Source organism: Octopus sinensis, linkage group LG1 (genome assembly GCF_006345805.1).
Source record: "Octopus sinensis linkage group LG1, ASM634580v1, whole genome shotgun sequence".
In the NCBI taxonomy this organism is placed as follows: Eukaryota; Metazoa; Mollusca; class Cephalopoda; order Octopoda; family Octopodidae; genus Octopus; species Octopus sinensis.
Window position 1 is genome coordinate 64,096,879 of NC_042997.1, and position 21,697 is coordinate 64,118,575.

Genomic DNA, 21,697 nt, shown 5'->3' on the forward strand with positions numbered 1-21,697 from the left:
TTTTCGAGTACCATCCGAAGTATTCGACTGGTTCCAAGAAGTGCTGCTTTCTGCAAGTGCTGCATCCTTACTTCAGCCCCTATTTTTTCCATATACTTCTCAAGATTTTTACTCACCGTCCCCAGGGCTCCGAAAATTATTAGTAATACTATCAACCTTTTTATTGACCATAACTGCTTAACTTTCCAAACTAACATGACATATCTATGGACTTGTTTCTCGTATGTCAAATTCCGGAATTTGCTGTTTTTGAAATTCATTTAGAAATTCCTTTGCTTGATTTTCTACTGAGCATGAGGCTATCTTGTTTTCATGTTTTGACACAAGTTTTAACATCCAATCCTCAGAAATTTTCGGGTCGGTGTCTAGGCCAACTGTGGTATTCTTCATTGTCAATTCCAGTTGTAAAAGTCCATGGCCTCCCTCTTTTCTTGGCAGATAAAATCGTTCAGTATCTGCCTTAGGGTGGTGCATTCTATGCATTGTCAACAATTTTCGTATTTTTCTGTCAAGATTACATATTTCAGTAATTGAACAGTTAATGGTATTGACACCCTAAGATATGACTGGTATGGCTAAAATATTGATTGCTTCAATCCTGCTTCTTGAATTTAGCTCTGTCTTGAGCACTACTCTTATTCTGCGATAACATTCTTTTCTGACTCTTTCCCTTCAAATACCCCTAGGTATTTGTAGCCCTCCGCTGGTTATAATTCCTTTGTGGCATTCTGCAGGTCAGGTTTAACGTTAGATGTTTCTGTCATTTTTCCTTTGATACAGGTAGCTTTTGCACATTTATCGAGGCCAAATTGCATCCTGATGTCATCAATGTATTGTTTAACAATCGCTAGTATGCCCCGTAGTTGTTGGTAATTTTTTGCATTGAGCTTTAAATCATCCATGTAAATGACATGATTTATATTTTTATCAAACATTTTGTAACCGTACTGTACATCATTGAGCAATATCAAGAGAAGTGTTAAAGCTAGACAAAAGAGGAGTGGTGATAGTCATCCTGGAAAATGCCACATGGAATTCTTACATCTGTAGTATTAAGAGATTCATTGTCACTGTTCAAAATCAGTGTGGTTCTCCATGATCTCATACTTACTGACAAAACGTTGCGCAGAGTAGGTGCTATTTTATACATTTCCAGACATTTCTTAATCTAGTTATGTGGTAGACTATCAAAATCATTTTATAGTCGATTATTATTATTATTAACATTATTATTATTATATTATTATTATTATTATTATTATTATTATTATTATTATTATTATTATTATTATTATTATTATTATTATTTGGAATGGTATTGGTATCAAGCCACGTATTACGATGCTAGTAAAAATAGATTATCGCTACCTCCTTACACCAACATTCATATAAATGAAATAATACCTCAGAAAATCGTAAAGAATCAACGACAAAGTCGACATTCACGTGTAAGTAATGCATTAACATTGATTTGGTGCAATGTAAGTAATGCAATGCAAATGTTCTCACTAATCATCAATTATCTAACACGTGAAAACATCATCAATATACAAGGCAAATAAATGCTAAAAAAAGATAAATACTCCATAGAAAAAATAACAAACTTCGTTATTTGGTGGAGGAAAATTTAAATTTAATGCCAAAAATGAAAAAGAATGAAAAATAGGAATATATCAACTTGTACCGATAAAATGGATAACGGACTTTTTTTTCCTTTGATTTGGTGTCGCTTTTATCGAGATGTGAAGCAATCGACAATAAAATAGAACTCACAGAATGACTTTGTATTTTGCATGTTACAAAAGATGGGGTGAGATTTTTCCAATGAGACACTCTACTGATAATCGTTAAGCGATCAACAGATCTAAAGCAAATAGTTCATGATTACTTTGGAAGCAAAAAAGAAATGGTTTCCATAAAATGGGTTCCAGGAGATACTAGAATAAAATAATTCTTTTGGAAGGGGAAAAGAAGAGTAAAAGAATGAGATTCAAATGAAATTTATATCACACTAGTAGTGAACTTAACGAAAAGATAAAAATTTGGAACAACGGACATTTAATTATTTATAGATTAACAATAAAGGAGCAGTGACGGGGTGATTGGAGAGAGTTTGAAGTTTAGGTGTCAAAAAAAATCACTACCGCCAAGTACTTGCTTAGAATTCGTTGAAGAAGAGAGAAAATATCAGCAGGGTATCATAAAAGACACGACAACATTAATGAAGACAGGATCGAAAATGAACTTATGAAAATGAAAAATACATTCGGATAAAATAAAATGACGAGATCAGTGTAAACAATCCACAGACGTAGAGATTGCTTTCCTACAATCTTGGACAAATCATTATTTTGCTTTCGTACCACAAAGAAATGTTTCGCCGATACATACTTTACAGTTATATCATAATCACAAAATTGAGAAAGCAACTGCATGCATAATATGGTCTTACATTCGTTCTACAGCTGCAGACTGAGTGTGTGACAATACTGGCGCTGTTAATATATATATATATATATATATATATATATATATATATATAAATACGTGTGTGTCTGTGTGTCTGTGTGTATTTATATATATATACAAATACATATATATATACATATATATATATATATATATATATATACACGTATACATATATATATATATATGTGCGTGTGTGTGAGTGTGCGTGCGTGCGCGCACATGTCTACGAACGTGCATACATATGTGCCAGAGATTGTTTATACACTCGTGTGACCGAATTAAGGCTCGGACGGTCAGATTCCTAATTTCGAAGTTCCTAATGAGGATAAAGTAGACCAGCAGAACAAGAAACGCTTTGACGAAGTGAATGACAAAGAGCACAAGCAACAATAAATAGCATACATTATTCATATAATCTGTATTCTTTTCCTCATTTCAGTAAGTGAACTTTGGTTATGCTACCTTGAAGGGAGTACTTGAAAACGTTATTTTAGAATCAGGTACTTATCCAATCAGTCTCTTTTACCGAACAATGAAGTTACAATGGCGTAAATAAACTAAAGTCGGTTTTCAAGTGATAGTGCGGGACAACCACTAACACATATATACGTACGTATACATGCATATACATCACAACGTCTTTTATTTTTCCTCTACCAAATTCACTCACAAAGCTTTGATCGTCTGGTAGCTATGTATTTCAGAAAACAAGTCCAACGTGTCACGCTGTAGGGTTGAACCCGGAACCATGGAGTTAGAAAGGAAAAGTTTTACGGCCCGGCCTAGTCTGCACCTACATATTCACATTACAATTTGAAGATAGGCTTCAAATATTCGCCACTGCTTGATGTTATATTGCACGTTGTGAAAACAGGCGCATATATTGAGGCAATAATTATACATAACAAAGAAGCAAAAATATGACAAGAAACATGAAACATTAATAACTTCAATCTGGAAAACCTGAAAATATTTGTGCGAAAGATATAACAAAGAAGCAAAAATATGACAAGAAACATGAAACATTATTAACTTCAATCTGGAAACCCTGTGCGAAAGATAAGTGACCAAGGCCAAAGAAGCAGCTCACGTATTTATGATAATACACAGGCATCAATAAAAACATATTAATGAAGAAAGGGGTAATTACTAATAGTAGGGTGAACATCAGGGAAGGGAGGAATGCGAATTCAAATGCAAAAATATGTTAGTAAAATGGATGTCAATTTAGGAATTGTGGAATATAGGAAAAGGGAAGAGAACGAAAAGAGAAATGTGAGTAAAGAAACATAATGGATAGGGCTGTTCTGTCGGTTCGCAGCAATTTTGTTTGAGGGGTTTGTAGAAGAGGTGGGCTGATCAAAAAACCTATTAGAAAGTATAAGAAAATAGCAAGCTGCCGTTCTTTAATATGTTGGCCGAGTAGTTTCTTGTCTGATTGCATGCGTATATGAAGCACACGGTCTACTGACTATGATTTCCGGTTCACGACCTTAGAATCGTAATAAGGACTGAGCCAGATACTTCATTTTAATTGTTGGAGTTCACTAAAATGAAAAACGAGTGCCACCGTACGGTTTATGTATCCTGTTAGGTCGTGTCATGAGTGATAGAATCCGCAGAGCGTGAGTGTGTTCACATGCGCCTACATCGCATTAATTATGACATCGACGCACTTAGCTCTTTCTGGATTTCAAGTGTTACTGGTTACTGAATATTCTATCTACGCTAAAAATCCTCGCATATTAAGGAAATAAGGAAAAACAATTTCATAAATAATGTGCCAACGGAAAGAAACACCAACGGCGTTTTAAATATAGTAAAAAAATCGATCGAACACTATGGCATTTATACCAGATTCCTGACTCCCGCCACGACAAAACACTGTATAACATTAGAATACAAAAATTCGCAGTACTCAGCTGATGATCTGATGTTGTACGGAGATCAGAGCCATAGATAATATTCATAACGAAACAAAAATAGAAAAAAGCCATAAAGGCAGTAACAGTTTATCACACCAGGTTTTACATTATACAGTCGTTACCATTACATGACGAAGCACCTTCAAATAACCGTATATATATATATATATATATATATATATATATATATATATATATATATATATATATATATATGGTGAGTTGAAGAAATGGAGCTGAACGCAGATTGAACAGAAATCGTTTTATTTCATTCTACACTAGAAATAAAACGATTTCTGTTCCATCTGCGTTCAGCTCCATTTCTTCAACTCACCAATAATGTTTTAATTTCAATTATCCGCACAAACGCACGGTTGCAACACCATATGGTTGTACCTCCAACCGTGCTGTTTACTGCTGTGATTTTTGCTACTAAGGTATCGGTTAAACTTTTGATTAATCTACTACAAGATTATTCATCTTTCTATTTTATATATATATATATATATATATATATATATATATATATATATATATATATAATATATATATATATTATATATATATTATATATATATATGTGTGTGTGTATATATATGTATGTATGTATATATGTATGTATACATATATGTGTATATGTATGTATACATATATGTATATATGTATATATATATATATATACATGTATACATATATATAAATATAGATGTATATGTATAGTTGTGTATCTCTCTCTCTCTCTCTCTCTATATATATATATATATATATATATATATATATAAATATACATACTTATATACACACATACATATATAAATATATATGAATATTTGCGTATATATATACATTTGAATAATGAGAAAGACGGGGCAGTATTTCTTGTGTTCTTATCTTTGGTCAACTTCAGAGACAGTAAGTTATTTATTTCTTACGTCTGATTTATTTATTTAACTTATTCCAGATCCTTTATGAAAAATGAATTGTAGCTTTGGCTATTTTATGCAATCCAGTTTGCATGAATCAGTGTTGTAGCTAAAACAATATCAAACACAATATAAAGCCGGTGATACACCGAATATTATTTATGATTTTATGTGAGAGTGCGTAGTGTAGTCCGTAGCTAATTATAGATATGGTGTCACTTGAAATATGTAAGATTTGATCGGACGTTGTCATTCGTCTAACTATTTGCATGCAATTAAAATATGTGTGTATTTTAAACACGTATCTCTTCAACTGTAGATTTAAACAGACACGCATTATACAAAAAAGGCAAGCTGTCTCCAGATGATGAGGTAAGGAAACGGCAATGTTAGTCGTTCTATTTCCTACCCATGAATAGCTCTGTAAAGCATGGAAACAAGTTGCAAAGGAAGTGGTCATACTTCAGATTTAATAAGCATAAGCTTTCTAGTGCGAGCAATATCAAGACGAATATTTTCGCAAACACATGTAGAAACAAACGTAGTCTTACGCACACAAACGCACACACTATCATACACACACGCTTCTTGGTTACGGTAAAGGAATTTTCAAGTATAAATACTTTTTACTAACAGAATGTACTTGATACTCATGGTGGTATCAAATATAGAAGCTTAATGGATAAGGCCTGAATTTCCACCAAGGTCACTTTCCAATGTTCTTTATAGATAAGGAAATGCATGTATGTATGTACGTATGTATGTATGTACGTATGTATGTATGTATTTATGTATGTATATATGTATGCATGTATGTATGTATGTATGTATGTATACGTATGTACTTATGTAGGTATGTATGTTTGTTTAATTATTTATAATGCACACACACGCGCACACGCACATATGTATCTAGATGTGTGCATTGTGTATGTATGCATGTATGTAGGAATATATATAAGTATGAATGAGTGTTGTTAGCAATTTGGATGAGTTTATACTAAGAAAATGACAACACAAAGTTGAATTGAGACGGAGAGCAAGAAAAATATTTATACGTATATACAAACATATCCAAACACTTAAGCATATATATGCACTTACATATCTATATATTTGCCTTTGTGCGAGCGTGTGCGCACATATAAGGGTGTGCATGTTTGTGTATATATACACAAACATGTTCACACACATATACATATCTAGAACATTGGGCTTAAAACCATTTGGGTTAAATGAGTGTGTGCGTGTGTGTGTATGCGTGAGTGTGTATATTGCTTTTACATATTGATATTTCCAAACTTTTATAGCTTCATACATTTCTGTGTATAGGTCCGTATGTGCATGTATGATTAATGAAAGAGCAATCGAATTATTTTATCTGCCAAGACTTGAATTGTGAAACTGCATATCACAATTTGGTGACTCACTCACAAACAATTTGTTAGATATCAGAATGTCAAACAGAAAATCACTTGAGGCGAATTTAATTGCTAGGCTACTAGGATACGCTTTCCTTTAAAAGCCTCTAGCCCTGGGGTGTAGAACAGCATGCTATCATATCTATTTGCTATGAAGTCTTGACATATGCAGTAGAGTAGATGTCATATCCGTTTCACAAGACGTAAAAACAGCAATAGTGGAATGAATTGTAAATCATATAACGAAAGGAATTGTAAATCATATAACGAATGATTTAATGAAAACATATCACCTATCTTCATTCATGACATCGAAGCAAACTCTAAAATATATACAGAAGTTTTAATAGACACATACACGTTTATACATATACACAGCCTCAGGCACACCTACTGGCAAATGCAGACATATAATATGTTAGTATATACACCCCCCACACACACTCATATTTGTTAGGCGTATCTCAGCTAGACGAATGAATGCACTTTTATATGATGTACGGGCGTATATATGTGTGAGTGTGTCTGTCTGTGCATTTATACAAAACGGTAATAACATATGGTAACATAGTGTAGGACCGAAAACTTTATAGAATAAGAGTAGACACGAAGACGACAAATGTAAAGAAGGAGGAGGAGTAGGAGGAAGGGATATTTTGTGTAGTTGATGTTGATTAAGGTAGGTTAGGTAGGTGTTAATAGATAATGAAAATACTAATGACAGCATTCTGCGAATTAGTTTTCACATAATAAATTGAATTTGACTGAAGACAGTGAAGGAGGTACTGTCAGATATGGGTATCCTTTGGGATGTGGGGAAAAAGGGCTTGTGAATGTACTGGTTGCAGATATTTTGTTGTCCAGTGTTCTATGGTGTGGGCAGAGGAAGTAAAACTAAGGTTGTTTTACATTCCTAGTTGCCACTCAACGTTTACTGAAACTGTAGATCATGTTTGCCTTCAAAAATAATGAACATTATATAGAGTCGGGAGAATACTTTATACACATAGGAGACAAGACAACGTCTCTTGGATTAGTCTCAGTGAAGTAACTGGTCAACGAACGGGGACAACATAATATACAAATGGATCGCTACTTGCTTGAAAGATATGACAATATCTGTATTATTAGGCTTAACTGAAACAGCTGTAAGGGACCATGTTTGATTTTTGCAGATAATAAATCTGTATTAAATGTTGTATCTGCATTTTCTTACTTACTTTTGAACGTGTGTATATATATGTCTATGTATGTATGTATGTATGTATGTATGTATGTATGTATGTATGTATGTATGTATGTATGTATATATGTGTGTGTGTGTATGTGTGTATGTATGTATGTATGTATGTATGTATGTATGTATTTATGTATGTGCAGATTTGTATGTTTTATGTATGTTACATATCTAGACATGCTCATATATATTTAAAGGATAAACGTCTGGAAGGTTTTACAGATTTTTACAGGCCTAGTGATGGATTGGATTTGTAGCCTTCGAATTAGCTTTCTCCTTTCTGGTTTGAGCAGCCTAATTTCTCAAGATTGGCAATTAGGTGGTGTGTTACGTACCCTAGGGCCCCAGTAATTACAAGTACAAACCTGATCTTGTAATCTGGATAGAGTAGCTGTAGATTTCTCAATACTTCAGCATAGGTGTTCTCTTTCTCACTGATCTTCAGCTTTATGTAAACATCAGCTAATTTCCACAACCGTGCACAGTTCCTCTACTCTATCCCAAATCATTATATCAGGTCTGTTGTGCTTGTATTTTATTGAGGTACATTCCATCAGTCTTCCTTTTCATTACCAGTGGCTTTGTCCTTTACCATATTGTTGATTTTATTTCTTGTCCTCGGGATTATCCTTCCGACGGATTCCATTATAGATTGTCCTAGCTACACCGTCATGTCTCATCGGTAGATATACCGTGATGGCATTTTTGGGCAATTGTTTATGATGTGGATGTTATCTTCAGTGTGAACTCCACAAACTCTTCATCGATTGTCACATTTTACGGCTTTTGCCGCATCTGTATCCCTTTTGTATTTAGTTGATATTTCCTGTTCCTGGATTGCAAACACATACCCTTCAAAGTGGGAGGTAATAATCCGACTATTCGGCCATGATAAACTACTTTGATGATCAATGTTACTGTTATGACGGAGTTTTCTACAAACACATCGATTCATAGTCTCCTGCTCATATAGACCCATTCTTTCATCTGATGATACATTGCGGTAGAGTCGTGCGACTCCTTTGGGCATGTATTCTAGATAATCAGACAAAAAGAGTGTTGCTCAAGGAGCTGCCTTCCAAGTCTTATGAAGTTATCAGCTTCATGTATGCAAACTTAGTCAAGGGATGCACTTCGAGGTTTGGTGGTGAAAAGAGGTTGCCGGAGGGATATGATGCGACATTTAAAGGCATTTTGGATCGATGTTAAGCCTCTACCGCCATGTTTACTTTTTTGGTCGAGCCGTTCTACATCACTGTTTATTTGGAAATTATGCGTACTTGCTAGTATTTTTCGGGTTTTCACATCAAGGGCTCGGATCTCTTCAAGCGTCCAGTCAAGCAGTCCAAATGTTGGTATGAGTACTGGCACTGCAAACACATTGTGGACCACTGTTTTCTTGAATGCACAAAGTTCTGAGGTTCAAATTTTCTTTATTCGGATGTAATAGTCTTTAGAGACACGTGTTTCGTTATAGGTACCACTGTAAAATATATTTTCATTCACCCCTAGATACCTGTAACATTCCTCGCCAGATACAGGGAAGCAGTCAAATCATTGACAGTGTTGCTACTAGCCTGGTTTATAGTTTTTCCCCTTTTCACAACTATATAACAACATTTATCTACATCCTTTGAGAAAGTTGTAACTAGGTCAAGGCTTTTTTTCATCTTATGCATATTCTTTGCAGAAAGATTTAAGTCATCTCCAAAGAAACAGAGTATAATTTTAGTATTTCTGTTTCCTTGTGAACCAGTGAGATACTTCAGACTTCCTTAACATAAATGACAAGGGGTTTACAGAAAGTATAAACAACATCACAGAGAGGCTGTCTCCTTGGAATATGCCTTTGGGATATTGTACTCTATCGGTGATAATACAGTCACACATTGTGTTTAATTTCAAGATGATGGCCCTACGAAGAAGTCAGGTCAGCTATGGCTTTGACTATTCTCACTGAAACTTTAGCAATTGAAGGGCTTCTAGCGTCCATGAATGGGGAACAGAGTCAAATCTAGCCACATTGAAACTATGTATGTATGTATATATGTATGTATGCATGTATGTGAATGTATGTATGTAGGTATTTATGTTTATACAGAGTAGTTGTACGAACAGGGATTTAAATCAATGGTATAAAAATACCATTCAAAATACATTATTCATATATTGTTATTTCTTTGAAAAGGAGTGAATAAGTTCATGTTAAAAAAAAAATCTAAGAATGTGAACGGTCAACAATCTCAAGAAGAAAGAATTTTGAAATCTTATGCCAATAAGGACAATTCTCACTATTGACAAGCGGAGAGCTATTGGCATGCTGCTGTGCTGACGTCCCAATATCCGTCATCAGCTTAGTATTTGAGTTAACATATCTCTTGTAGAATTCACATATACAAAAATCGACAAAAACACATTTATAGCCTAAGGTAATTAACACAACAAAATGAAAAATGAAGAGAAATGACTCAGAATGACCACTGGCAAGAATATGGACTACAAAGATGGTTAAGGTCATATTAAAAACCATATAACGAAAGTTTTTAATTCTCCGTTATAATAGATTAAGAGACAAATGACTCAAGGAACCTTTAATATATTATAGGCACAAAGTCAATATATTATTAGGTATATGATGTGTTCAAAACTCAGAAACAGTAACGTCTCGATATGCGAATTAATTCATTCCTGGAGAATGTTTGTAAAGCGAAAACTCGTAAACAGGAAATAAAACTCGTAAACAGGAAATAACAACTCGTAAACCCGTAAGTCTCGTAAAGCGGGCCCCCGTAAAGTGAGATATTACTGTTTTTCGATATATTTCTATATGTACTGAAAGATCAGGCATATAATATCAAGGAAGTTGATGAGGTATAATTAGTTAACCAGATGGTTAACACGTTGGTGGGAATTCTTATCTAAGTGTATCAGGTAGTTCTCAGAAGTTGGAATAAGAAGAGATGAGTTAGGATGGAGAGTGAAAAGATTGCTACTTAACAGGTGAGAATGGATGCAGTGCTAAGAGAGGTCAAGAACGATACTGTGCAAGAGGAAGAGGTAGAGAGAGGGGGGAATAGTGTGAGGGACAGAAGGGAAAGAGAGGGAAGACAGATGTAAGGAAAGAAGGGAGAGGGCGAGAGAGAGAATGACGGATATGGCAATCGATTAGCGCTTTGTTCACAACTTGTAACACCGTAAATTAAATGGTCATTCATACATCAAAAGTTAATTGAACATTATCACGGCGACGTCCAAATTCAATGCACACACAAACACACACACACACACACACACATACAAATATATATAAATAAATAGCACGCCCACACATAATTGTCAGATGTATAAATATAAACACACACACACACACACACACATATATATATATATATATATATATATATATATATAATATCCATACATATGTCTGTATGTACACATGTACGCATATATGTATGTGCATGTGAATGTGTGTAATAATATAGCAATTATCAATACAGCTACCAGTTTATGGCTATTTGTAATTCATCTTTACAATAAAAACCTAAGTATTGTGGCATGCTGAGTCTTCCGAACTATGTCAGGGAATTAAGTTACGATAAAATGTCTTACGGCTTCAAACGCATGCTTGCTTGTGTAAATATATATATTTGTATGTGTAAGTACATGAATGCTTATGTGCTTTTGTGTATGCGTATACTTGCACATGAGCTCAGGTGTATGTTCATATGGGTATGAATGTGATATGTGTGTATGAGTGTTATATGTGTATGTGTATATGAGTGTTTATGAGTGTAGGTAAGTAAATGAATATTTACCTGATTGAGCCAGCAGTTTGTTGTAAGTATTTGGTTTCTCTCATCCTGAAAGAGAAAAGAGAATAATGTAACGATCAAACTTCAAACTGGAGACAGTATTATCGAAAAGCATAGAATACTATTTCGTTATCTATATTTAAGAATATTTATGAAGAAAAGTGAATACAGTACATATGAATGAATGGATGCGAAAGTGAGAGAGAATCAAGAAAAATGAATAAGGAATATTAAGAGAAAAACAAAAGGAAGTAGGAAGGCAGAGAATACTTTGAAGCACAATCCCAATCTTATATTGCTGCGAGACAAATACGCACTGAAGATAGCCAAGGCTACGGATTTCCTTTAACATTGTAATCATTATATATTAGAAGAAATACAAATAGCAAAACACTATATTTTCTCTTGTTTGAAATACCACACTACATATCCAACATGAAACTAATAAACTAGTCAATTTTTGTTTGTTTTTACGCATGCACGTATTTTCAAAGTATACTGTAATTGCCGATCTGTCTGTCAGTGTGCCTAGTGGCCTTTCTCTCACTTGCTCTAATGTCACCCTGCCTCCCTCTTTTCCTCTCCCTCTCTATCTCTATCTACCTATCTAACTATCTATATATCTATCTATCTACAGTTATGTGTCCCTGAGCATGCGCGCACTTATCGACATATATACATACATATATATATATATATATATATGCAAATACATATATATACATACATATATATAGATGTATGCATGTATATATATATATTCATATATATATCTATGTGTATATATATATATATATATATATATATATATGCACACACATATATACATATGTATATCTATATCTATATATATATATATAAGCACATATGCACAAAATACATTTATATGTGTGTGTGTTTATGTGTTTGTGTGTGTGCTTGTGTCTGTGTTCCTGTGTGCAAAGTGTACATATATGTATATTTTATATTTTACGCACTTATTTATGCAATATAACACGAGACCAAAGAGGCAGAAAAGAAATAAGAGCGGATATACGTATCATATTATTCACACATACAAGCACAGACACTCACTCACACACACATGCGGTTACACACTCACACGCACACGCATACGCACTCATACATATACAGCACTGGTGTATACTTCAAAAGAAAAGTGTTAGTTATGCAGGTCACAGAACATCTATTGATTGCATCGGTGCAAGTCATTGTGATAACTATTTACAGATATCTTTCACTATTTGTATTTTGGAAATATACATTCAATCAGATATATTTGGCCTATAACCAATATATACGTCCGTTGTGATCTGCATCAAAATAGGGGAAGCTCAACAGATTCATAGTTCAAATGCTTTGTGCATTTGATATATGGAACGTTATGAGTTTTAAGTGTTGCTATTTGTCCGGTCGGTATAGTCGCCCAGGTTTATACTTTTTTCATAATCATTTCATATAATATTTGGTGAATTTTAAAGTCTTTTGTTTCCAATTTTACTGGTGTACCGGTCATTGCTTTTACAATGCTTTTCCGGTGGCAAGGGTACAGAGCAAATATGACAGCAACAGAGAATACATTTCGCCTGAGATTTGAGTTCTTTCTGTTTCTTCATAGGTTTTTATGTGTTCCACCAGTATAATTTATTAAAAGATTAACGACATACACACATGCCTTGTAACAAACATGCTAATAATGATATACATACATACGCATATTTTTACATGTATTTATGTATACCTATGCCTACCTCGGTTCTAATTTTATTGTCTTTTCTCTCTCTCACTCTCTCTCTCACTACACAAACACCCCCGCCACACACACACGCACGTCGTGGTTGATAACTTAGAATTGATAAGCTCCAATTTACTGCTTGCACAGATAGAATTCTAAAATCCAATCAGGGTACAGTATTTCTGTTGTATGGGGAATCTGTACCTCCGCAAATGGCTAAGTGAACTATGCGCAGGACAGTCTGAGAAGAGTGTCATACGCGCAGCCATAGTGTACAGGTCGTAGGAATAGAGATATCGTAGAGTGTTTGTTGGAGATATACAGTTGGAAAGTAATAAGAGAACATCAGGAAAGTTTGATATTATAGCAGTTCAGACATAACAGTGACTATGAGAAGTCATACGTCATATCAATATGCAAAACAGATTACTTAACCCCAATGCGGGGATCGCCGTCTCTTTGCCTTCCTTGAACTTTAACATTTCATGTACTGTTTTATCTGTTTTCACAGTAGTACATTCATTAATATTTCCTGCAGCCAAGGTGGCGAGCTGGCAGAAACGTTAGCACACCGGGCGAAATACTTAGTGGTATGTCGTCTATCTTTACAATATGAGTTCAAATTTCGCCGAGGTCGACTTTTCCTTTCATCCTTTCGTAATCGATAAACTAAGTACCAGTTGCGTACTAATCGCATGGACCCCTCCTCCAAAATTTCGGGCCTTGTGCCTAGAGTAGAAAAATATTTTGTACTAGTCGATAGAATAAGTATCACTTCACTTCTGGTAATCGAATTGAACGCACCTTCGAACTCGTTGGTCTAGTGCCAAAATATGAAACCAATATTTTCTACCGCCATACAAGAATTTGTCAATCCGTTCATTTATCTTTATCTACCCAACAAATTCCTCTAATTTCGCTCATTACAAATTAACAAACCTGTGTAGATGGTTGTGTGTGAGTAGGTTTAAATATGTGTTGACGTACCTCTATATACCTGCGTCTGGTTCGCCTATGTGTATTTATGTGTTACTAAAGGAAAGAATATACACCAATTTTCTACGCGGAACTCCTACATACACGATCGAAATATCAGAAGCAGGAGCTAATTTTTATTAAAATACTTACTATGTCAAACATATAATGTTAGAAATTCCACTGTATTTATCTTTGGGGCATAGTGGAATAGCGGACCACATCTCAGTTTCTTCAACGTTAGACAATTTTAAAATAAATTGCTTTTGAACTGGACATGACAGTGTGCACTAGCAAACAGATTTCATATTTGCTACAGTAGCTAATTAATCATTTGTGGGTGATCTGCGTGTCCGCAGTGTCAATATGTTCCGAACTTATAAATGTGAACTGTCATTCATATGTTCTTTTAGCTATATAGACAGAAGTATACAAAAATTTAGTATATAAGAACACAGGCTATATCCGTTACGATCAACCGGCATAAATATTTTAGCAGGTTTCCAGAACTTGTTCCCTATCTGAAACTGACCGTAGTGACTTTCATTCGGTTTTATTCTTCATCTTTTATTTATTTCAGTCATATAACTGCGATCATGCCGGAGTAGCATCTTCGTGTCCTCAGTCGAATAAATTGCCCACAATGCGTATCTCAAACTCTGTCTGGTACTTCTTTTATCGGACTCTGGAACTGGTAAGTGAAGGAAATGCAGAAGAACCAAGATGGGTTGTCAAGCGTTGTCGGAGGAATAGCACGATGACGCACACACATTTATACATGCATATATGTATACATACATATGAATATATATATATGTGTATATACATATGTATATATATATATAGATATATATATATATATATATATATATATAATATATATATATATACATATGAAACTTGTACTAGGTATATGGTAAATTTGACAGCTGCTGATTTTGCGCCATTATTATATTTGACAATCATTATTATTTGTTAGATAACTGACACATCTATATCTTTAGTCTGACTCATTTTGCGCTTTATAAATTAATTATAAATCGTTTTTTGCTATTTTTGTTTAGGGATGGATAAGTCGGAAATTCGTTGAGTTTTGAAATATGAATTCTTTGTTGGAAATACAGCAACACAGATAGCTCGGAATATCAATGGAGTATTTCATTCTAATGTTATTATACAGCAGACAGTATCAAATTGGTTTGCAAGGTTTCGTTCTGCTAACTTCGACATCACAAATGAACAACGCAGTCGACCAGAAACGATGGTGGATAATGACGAACTGAAAGTCACCGTCGAGTCAGATCCATCTTAAAGAGCCCGAGAATCATCGTTGTTGTTTGGTATTATCAAGCAAACGTTATCGCCTCACGTAGTTCACATCGGTGAAGTGAAAAATTTGGATAAATGAGTTCCACATGGACTCAATGAAAATCAGAAACATTTTTGAATCGAATTCATGTGATGAGAAATGGATCCAGTACTACAACCGTAAACGTTCACCACAATGGTTGGACAGAGGTGAGCCACCAAAACACAATCCAAAAGCAAAATTCATCAAAATATGCTGATGGTATGTGTTTGGTGGTCTGCCGCAGGTGTGATCCACTACGATTTCATTAATCCTGGCTCATCAATCACGGCCGAAGTATACTGCAGACAACTGGACCAAATGATGCAAAAACTTACAAAGAAATAGGCTAGATTATTCAACAGATCCACTCCTATGTTATTGTAAGACAATGCCAGACATTGGCGAAACTACAGGAGTTGGAGTTGGAAGTTCTCCATCATCCATAAGACTCACCTGATCTTGCCCACACTGGCTATCCCTTCTTACAGAATTTGGTTAACATTTTTATAGGAAAAACATTTAATTCCGACGATGCCGTCAAATAAGCCTTCCAAGATTTTATTGACTCTAGATTGCCAGGATCTTAATGTTCCGAATTGGATAAGTTACCGCTGAAATGGCAAGAGTGTATTGACAATATAGGGGCATACTTTGATGCATAAAACTATTCCCTGTATTTATAAAACTTTAGCAAACTTTTTTCTTTTCTAAAATTTCATACTTGACGACCGAATATACACATATATAGACACACTCACACACACAGATATATACAAACATGTATATATATATATATATATATATATATATATTTACATATATATATATATACTTTATTTAAAGCAGCAGAAAATTCAACAAAATCTGTAACTCTGAGTTTCTCGTTGCCGTTCATCAGACAGTTTTTGTTAGAATGGAACCGATATATCAATTCCATTCTAACAAAACTGTCGGATGAACGGCAACGAGAAACTCAGAGTAACAGATTTTGTTGAATTTTCTGCTGCTTTAAATAAAGCATATTACTCTACCACTGGTATTTGAGTACTCTTTTTTTCTACCTTGTTTCACATATATGTGTTTACTCCGGTATATATATATATATATATATATATATATCTTTTAGTTAATTATTTCGGGACAGGATGGACCACTTGAGCAGAGAGTTGTTGTTGGTTGAGACATATCCATGTGTAGGTGGTTTGTTCGGGTATCTTTTGAAAGTTGTGGGGTCTTTTCCTACTTAATTTCTTTTTGGATAACAATGCAGGACCATATATATGTATGTATATATATATATATATATATATATATATATTATATATATATATGTGCGTGTGTGTGTGTGTGTGTGTGTGTGTGTTTTACTGGTTTCTGCATAGTTTACTTGGGCTTAGCAAATTCATCTACAAGCCAATGGTCTAGGCCTACCACGTGAGACACATGCCGAATATGCCAATAAATTATGTTAATGTGAATGTTAGAATATTGATTTCGTAACAGAACTCTCACATTTTAATTTATTTTATTATTTTTTACTGCTATTATATAACTCAATGTGAGTAACTTCCCGATGTTTTCATATGCATTTTTAAAAATATTTGACAGATTTATTTTCTTTTTTTTTTTAATATAGTAAAAATCGTAGGTCCAGAAGCAAAGCCGACATTTAACTAACGCTATTAACTGTCGAATTCATATTTGCAAAAGATGAGCTCGTACTTTAGTCTACGTTGCTAATGTGTTTGGACTTCTATGTACGGTATACAGAATTTAGTTTATGACACCACAAATTTCGTTCCCAACGCACCTCTAAACATGTCTTTGTAGCTGCTATCATTGAAGTTGAAAAACTTAGTGCGACGAATAGATTCCCTTTCATCTGTAATGACTATATTTTCAATTTGATCTGAAAGTTTATTGGGGGAAGATTTAAGACAAAATTACATTATATATGAATATTCATGTAGAATTAGGTTACAGATATATAACTAATCAAATAATACAATAATAAACTTTCTGTCAACTTTCTTGGTATGTGTTGCTCAGTAGGTGTCTGTAGTGAAAATACAAAATGCCGAATCTTATATTTCACTGTTATGCACGCTGCAATTGGGTTCCATTTAAGATTGTCTGAGTGTTAAGTGTTTACATAAACTGAAGATGAAGTTTTAATAACTCTATATTATATTTTAGTCTTGTGGGATGTGGGAAGTCCGTGCAAATTGCAGGGTTTGGAATTCGAAGTTAGAATAGTTTATTCCATTCTTGTTTGCTTATAATTTTCGATTCAGTTGAAGTGAAAAGATAAAGTTTTTCCCCATTTGTAATTGTTAGTAATTGACGTGTTAGTTATAGCATTAATGTGGGACTTTTGTACTCAACATCCATGATTAATGCAACATCTCTCTCATATGATTCATTAATTATGGTGTAATATAGTTCTTTTTGTGTTCATAGTTAATTTCCAAACTCACTCCCACTACTGTTAAATTTCGATTCCGTGTTGATAATTCAGAAATAAGAAGGCGGTTATAAAATCACAGAAATTATCTCTTTGTTTCTACGTTCTGATATGTTGAAACTAATGCAATTTCGTACAAATAATTTCCCAATGTTGTCTTCCTTTTAGATGTAATACTTGGAGAGGGGAAAATTTAAATGGTGAGAGTATGTGTATAAACATATATGCACACACACACACGCACACACACACACACACACACACACACACACATAATTATATGCATACACACATGCATATATATATATACGTATATATGAAGATGCATACACATGTACACACATATATTTATGAGAGTGTATGTGAAATCCCGCGGGTTTGTGGTTAGGAAGTTGCACTCAGGATCGCCAGCTTGCGGTTTCGATTAAGGAAGTAGGCAATGCGTTGTGTTCCTGAGGAAATAATTCATTTCACGTTGCTTCAGTCAGCTCAGGTATCGCAAATGTGTAATCTAGCGACGGACCCGCTGGAAAATTAGCCTTCTATTTAGTTGGCAACCAAGTTCCCATAGTTTTTTTTAAAACATTGTAATTTATTGCGTTTTTAAATTTTGGAATCTATTTTTTTCGAGAATTCTATTTTTGAATCATTTTGTATATTTTCTAGTTAATTTTTGTTTCTTTTCAGATCATTAAAATGGAACGTCAAGTTAAGAAAAACGAGCATTTTCGAAAGCTCTTTCTTTTGCTTTTAATCGCGGTCCTAAGGCCGCAAAAGCTGCTCGCGACATTTATGCTGTGTATGGAGAGAGTGTCCCCGCTGGGGATTCGTATGCCAAGTTCAAAAATGGAAATTTTGACCTAAATCACGAACCTCGTTCTGGCCATCCAATTGAGTTTGATGAAGAGCGATTAAACCAATTTTTTGCACGAAAATTCTCGTCAAACGACAAGGGAACTGGCGGAAAAAATGGAATGCTCCCACACTGCTATAGAAAAGCATCTTCACTCGATGGGAAAGGTTCAGAAGTATGGAGCATGGATTCCGCATGCTTTAAGTGCCAACAACAAAAAATCAGCGAGCCACAATCTCCGATGGTTTGCTTGCTCTTCACCGCTCAACTCATGGGCACAAGAAAATATTACAAGCAACGAAAAGTGGTGTTTGTACATCAATATGAGGCAGCGTAAGAATTGGTTTAGCCCCGGTAAACCAGCGACACTACGCGTGAAACAAGATCTTCATCCGAATCGCTTGAACGGAACCAAACAGTCAACGCGGAACTCTATGTTCAACAGATGGAACAACACAACACAGCTATTCAAGAAACAAGACCTAATCGGCAGCATGAGGTTCTGCTGCACGACGACGCCCGCCCTCATATCGCCAATATGCCCAAGGAAGCCATTCAAATGCATGGCTGGTAAGTGCTGCCACCCCCGCCGTACTCTCCTGATTTGGCACCAACGGATTTCCACCTCTTTCGATCTCTTTCAAATGCTATGGGCGAAGTTTTGTTCAATACTGATGCATAATTGAGAGCTTGGTTGGGTCAATTTTTCGTGTCGAAATCGGGTTATTTCTTCCAACGAGGTACTGAAAATCTTGTTGAATGTTGGGAGGATACATTATTGGGTGAATACATCACTGATTAATTAGTTGTTACTTTTATTGAAGTTTATACACACACACACACACACACACACACACACATATATATGTGTGTGTGTGTGTTTGTGTGTGTATGACATTACATCTAGAAAATTACTCTCTATCTAAATAGCTATTCTGAAATCATTTGGGTACTAAGTTAGTGCAAGATTCTAAAGTAATTCCAAAATGTCATAGTAATAGTTGATGTGCATTAAGGAAAATTAAATGTACACATTTTAGATTTTTAAATAATTGTGCATTTGGAGTAACTTATTGTGTTAAACTTTTTGTTGATATTCAAATCTTAAATAATCTAAAGTGCGGCTCTGTTAGTTATCATACCAATAGGAAATATATCGCCTTCCTTAAAAGCATGCAGTCCACTTTTACTAATATTTAATATTATTGAAATTTAATTTCATGAGCACTGTTTAAGACGAAAAAAAAAACAAAACAAAACAAAATAGTAATTGTAAATGAATTACGCTAATTACTAATTAAGGTTAATTTAGAAATCTAAAATCGTTAATAACAGAAATACAGACGCATTTTTTTCTTTTTTCGTTGAAGAACAGATTATTATGTCTCAAACATAGTGGCTGTGTTAACAGTGAAATTTGTGGAAAATATAACATATAATTAAATCTGGCAACCTATATATAATATGTAATTATGTTATATTGGAGTTCAATGGCAACGGTTTAAGTTCATGTAGAATTGTCAAAGATACACATACTCCTACACACAAGTGTAAGCGCGCACGCATGTATGCATATATTTATGCTTGTTGGTATATAAACATACACTATGTGAGTGTGTATATGTGTGTATCAATATGTATGTAATTAAAAAAAAAAAATATATATATATATATACATATACACACACACACAAAAAAAAATGAAAAACGTCTTAGCATTGCAAATCAATAAACAAGGAGCCAGTGCTTTTGATACTGATTGGCGATTGTGATATATTTTTATGCTCATATATTTTTACGTAAATAACTTATTAAACACCTCCATATTCGTAACATATGAAACTAAACATAGAAATGCAATGTCTGCCATTTGCCGACGCACACATACATGCATACGCACATATATTTTCGTTTCTGATAAAGAAAGTTAACTTTCTAAGCAATTATTCATCTAATTATTATCTTTATATGTCATACTATGTTTAACAATTTTCACATTGCTCTCTGTTGACCCATCACCTACGCATAAAGTACACCTACGTTGACATATGCGTTCATTACGTTACCGAATTTGATATTCAATGTTATGTATTTTACAACATAATATGCAACGTATTATAGATTCGCTAGAAATCAAGCGATATTTGTGCCAGTTGCTGTTTTCTTTTTTTGATATGAGGAAAGGTCTCGCGCAGAGTCACATCTGTTCTCAGAACAGTGTATGCGTTACCCCAACAGAAGAGCTAGTCTACAACATGGGAGTGAAACAGAGTCAGAGGTGTTGCCTCAGAGTATTTTTATTGCTGTGGCCACATCTAGTGGCCACTCATTCCGAGTTGCTGCTCGGTTTTGGACTTTATGCATATTATTCAGAATTGGACAGTTTTACACTACCACAAAACCTGTTTTTCTTACCAACTCTGCTTGGTAAGCCTAATCCTTTAGTTGCCGACAACGCGACCACTTGAAAAGTTATACAGGGCTACATATTACCAGTGGCAATAAGAGTGATCAGACATGTATACA

At 34.4% G+C, this 21,697-nt stretch overlaps 1 protein-coding gene across 3 annotated transcripts in view; it reads right to left on the reverse strand.

The window, feature by feature from the left end:
• Positions 1-21,697, reverse strand: part of LOC115215511 (neuronal acetylcholine receptor subunit alpha-10-like) — a 566,788-nt gene that overhangs the window by 97,538 nt on the left and 447,553 nt on the right. For all 3 annotated transcript variants that reach the window (XM_036501651.1, XM_029784683.2, XM_036501647.1), the window contains exon 5: positions 11,797-11,841. In XM_036501651.1, the coding sequence (XP_036357544.1) occupies positions 11,797-11,841 (45 nt within the window). The remainder of the gene's footprint in view (positions 1-11,796; positions 11,842-21,697) is intronic.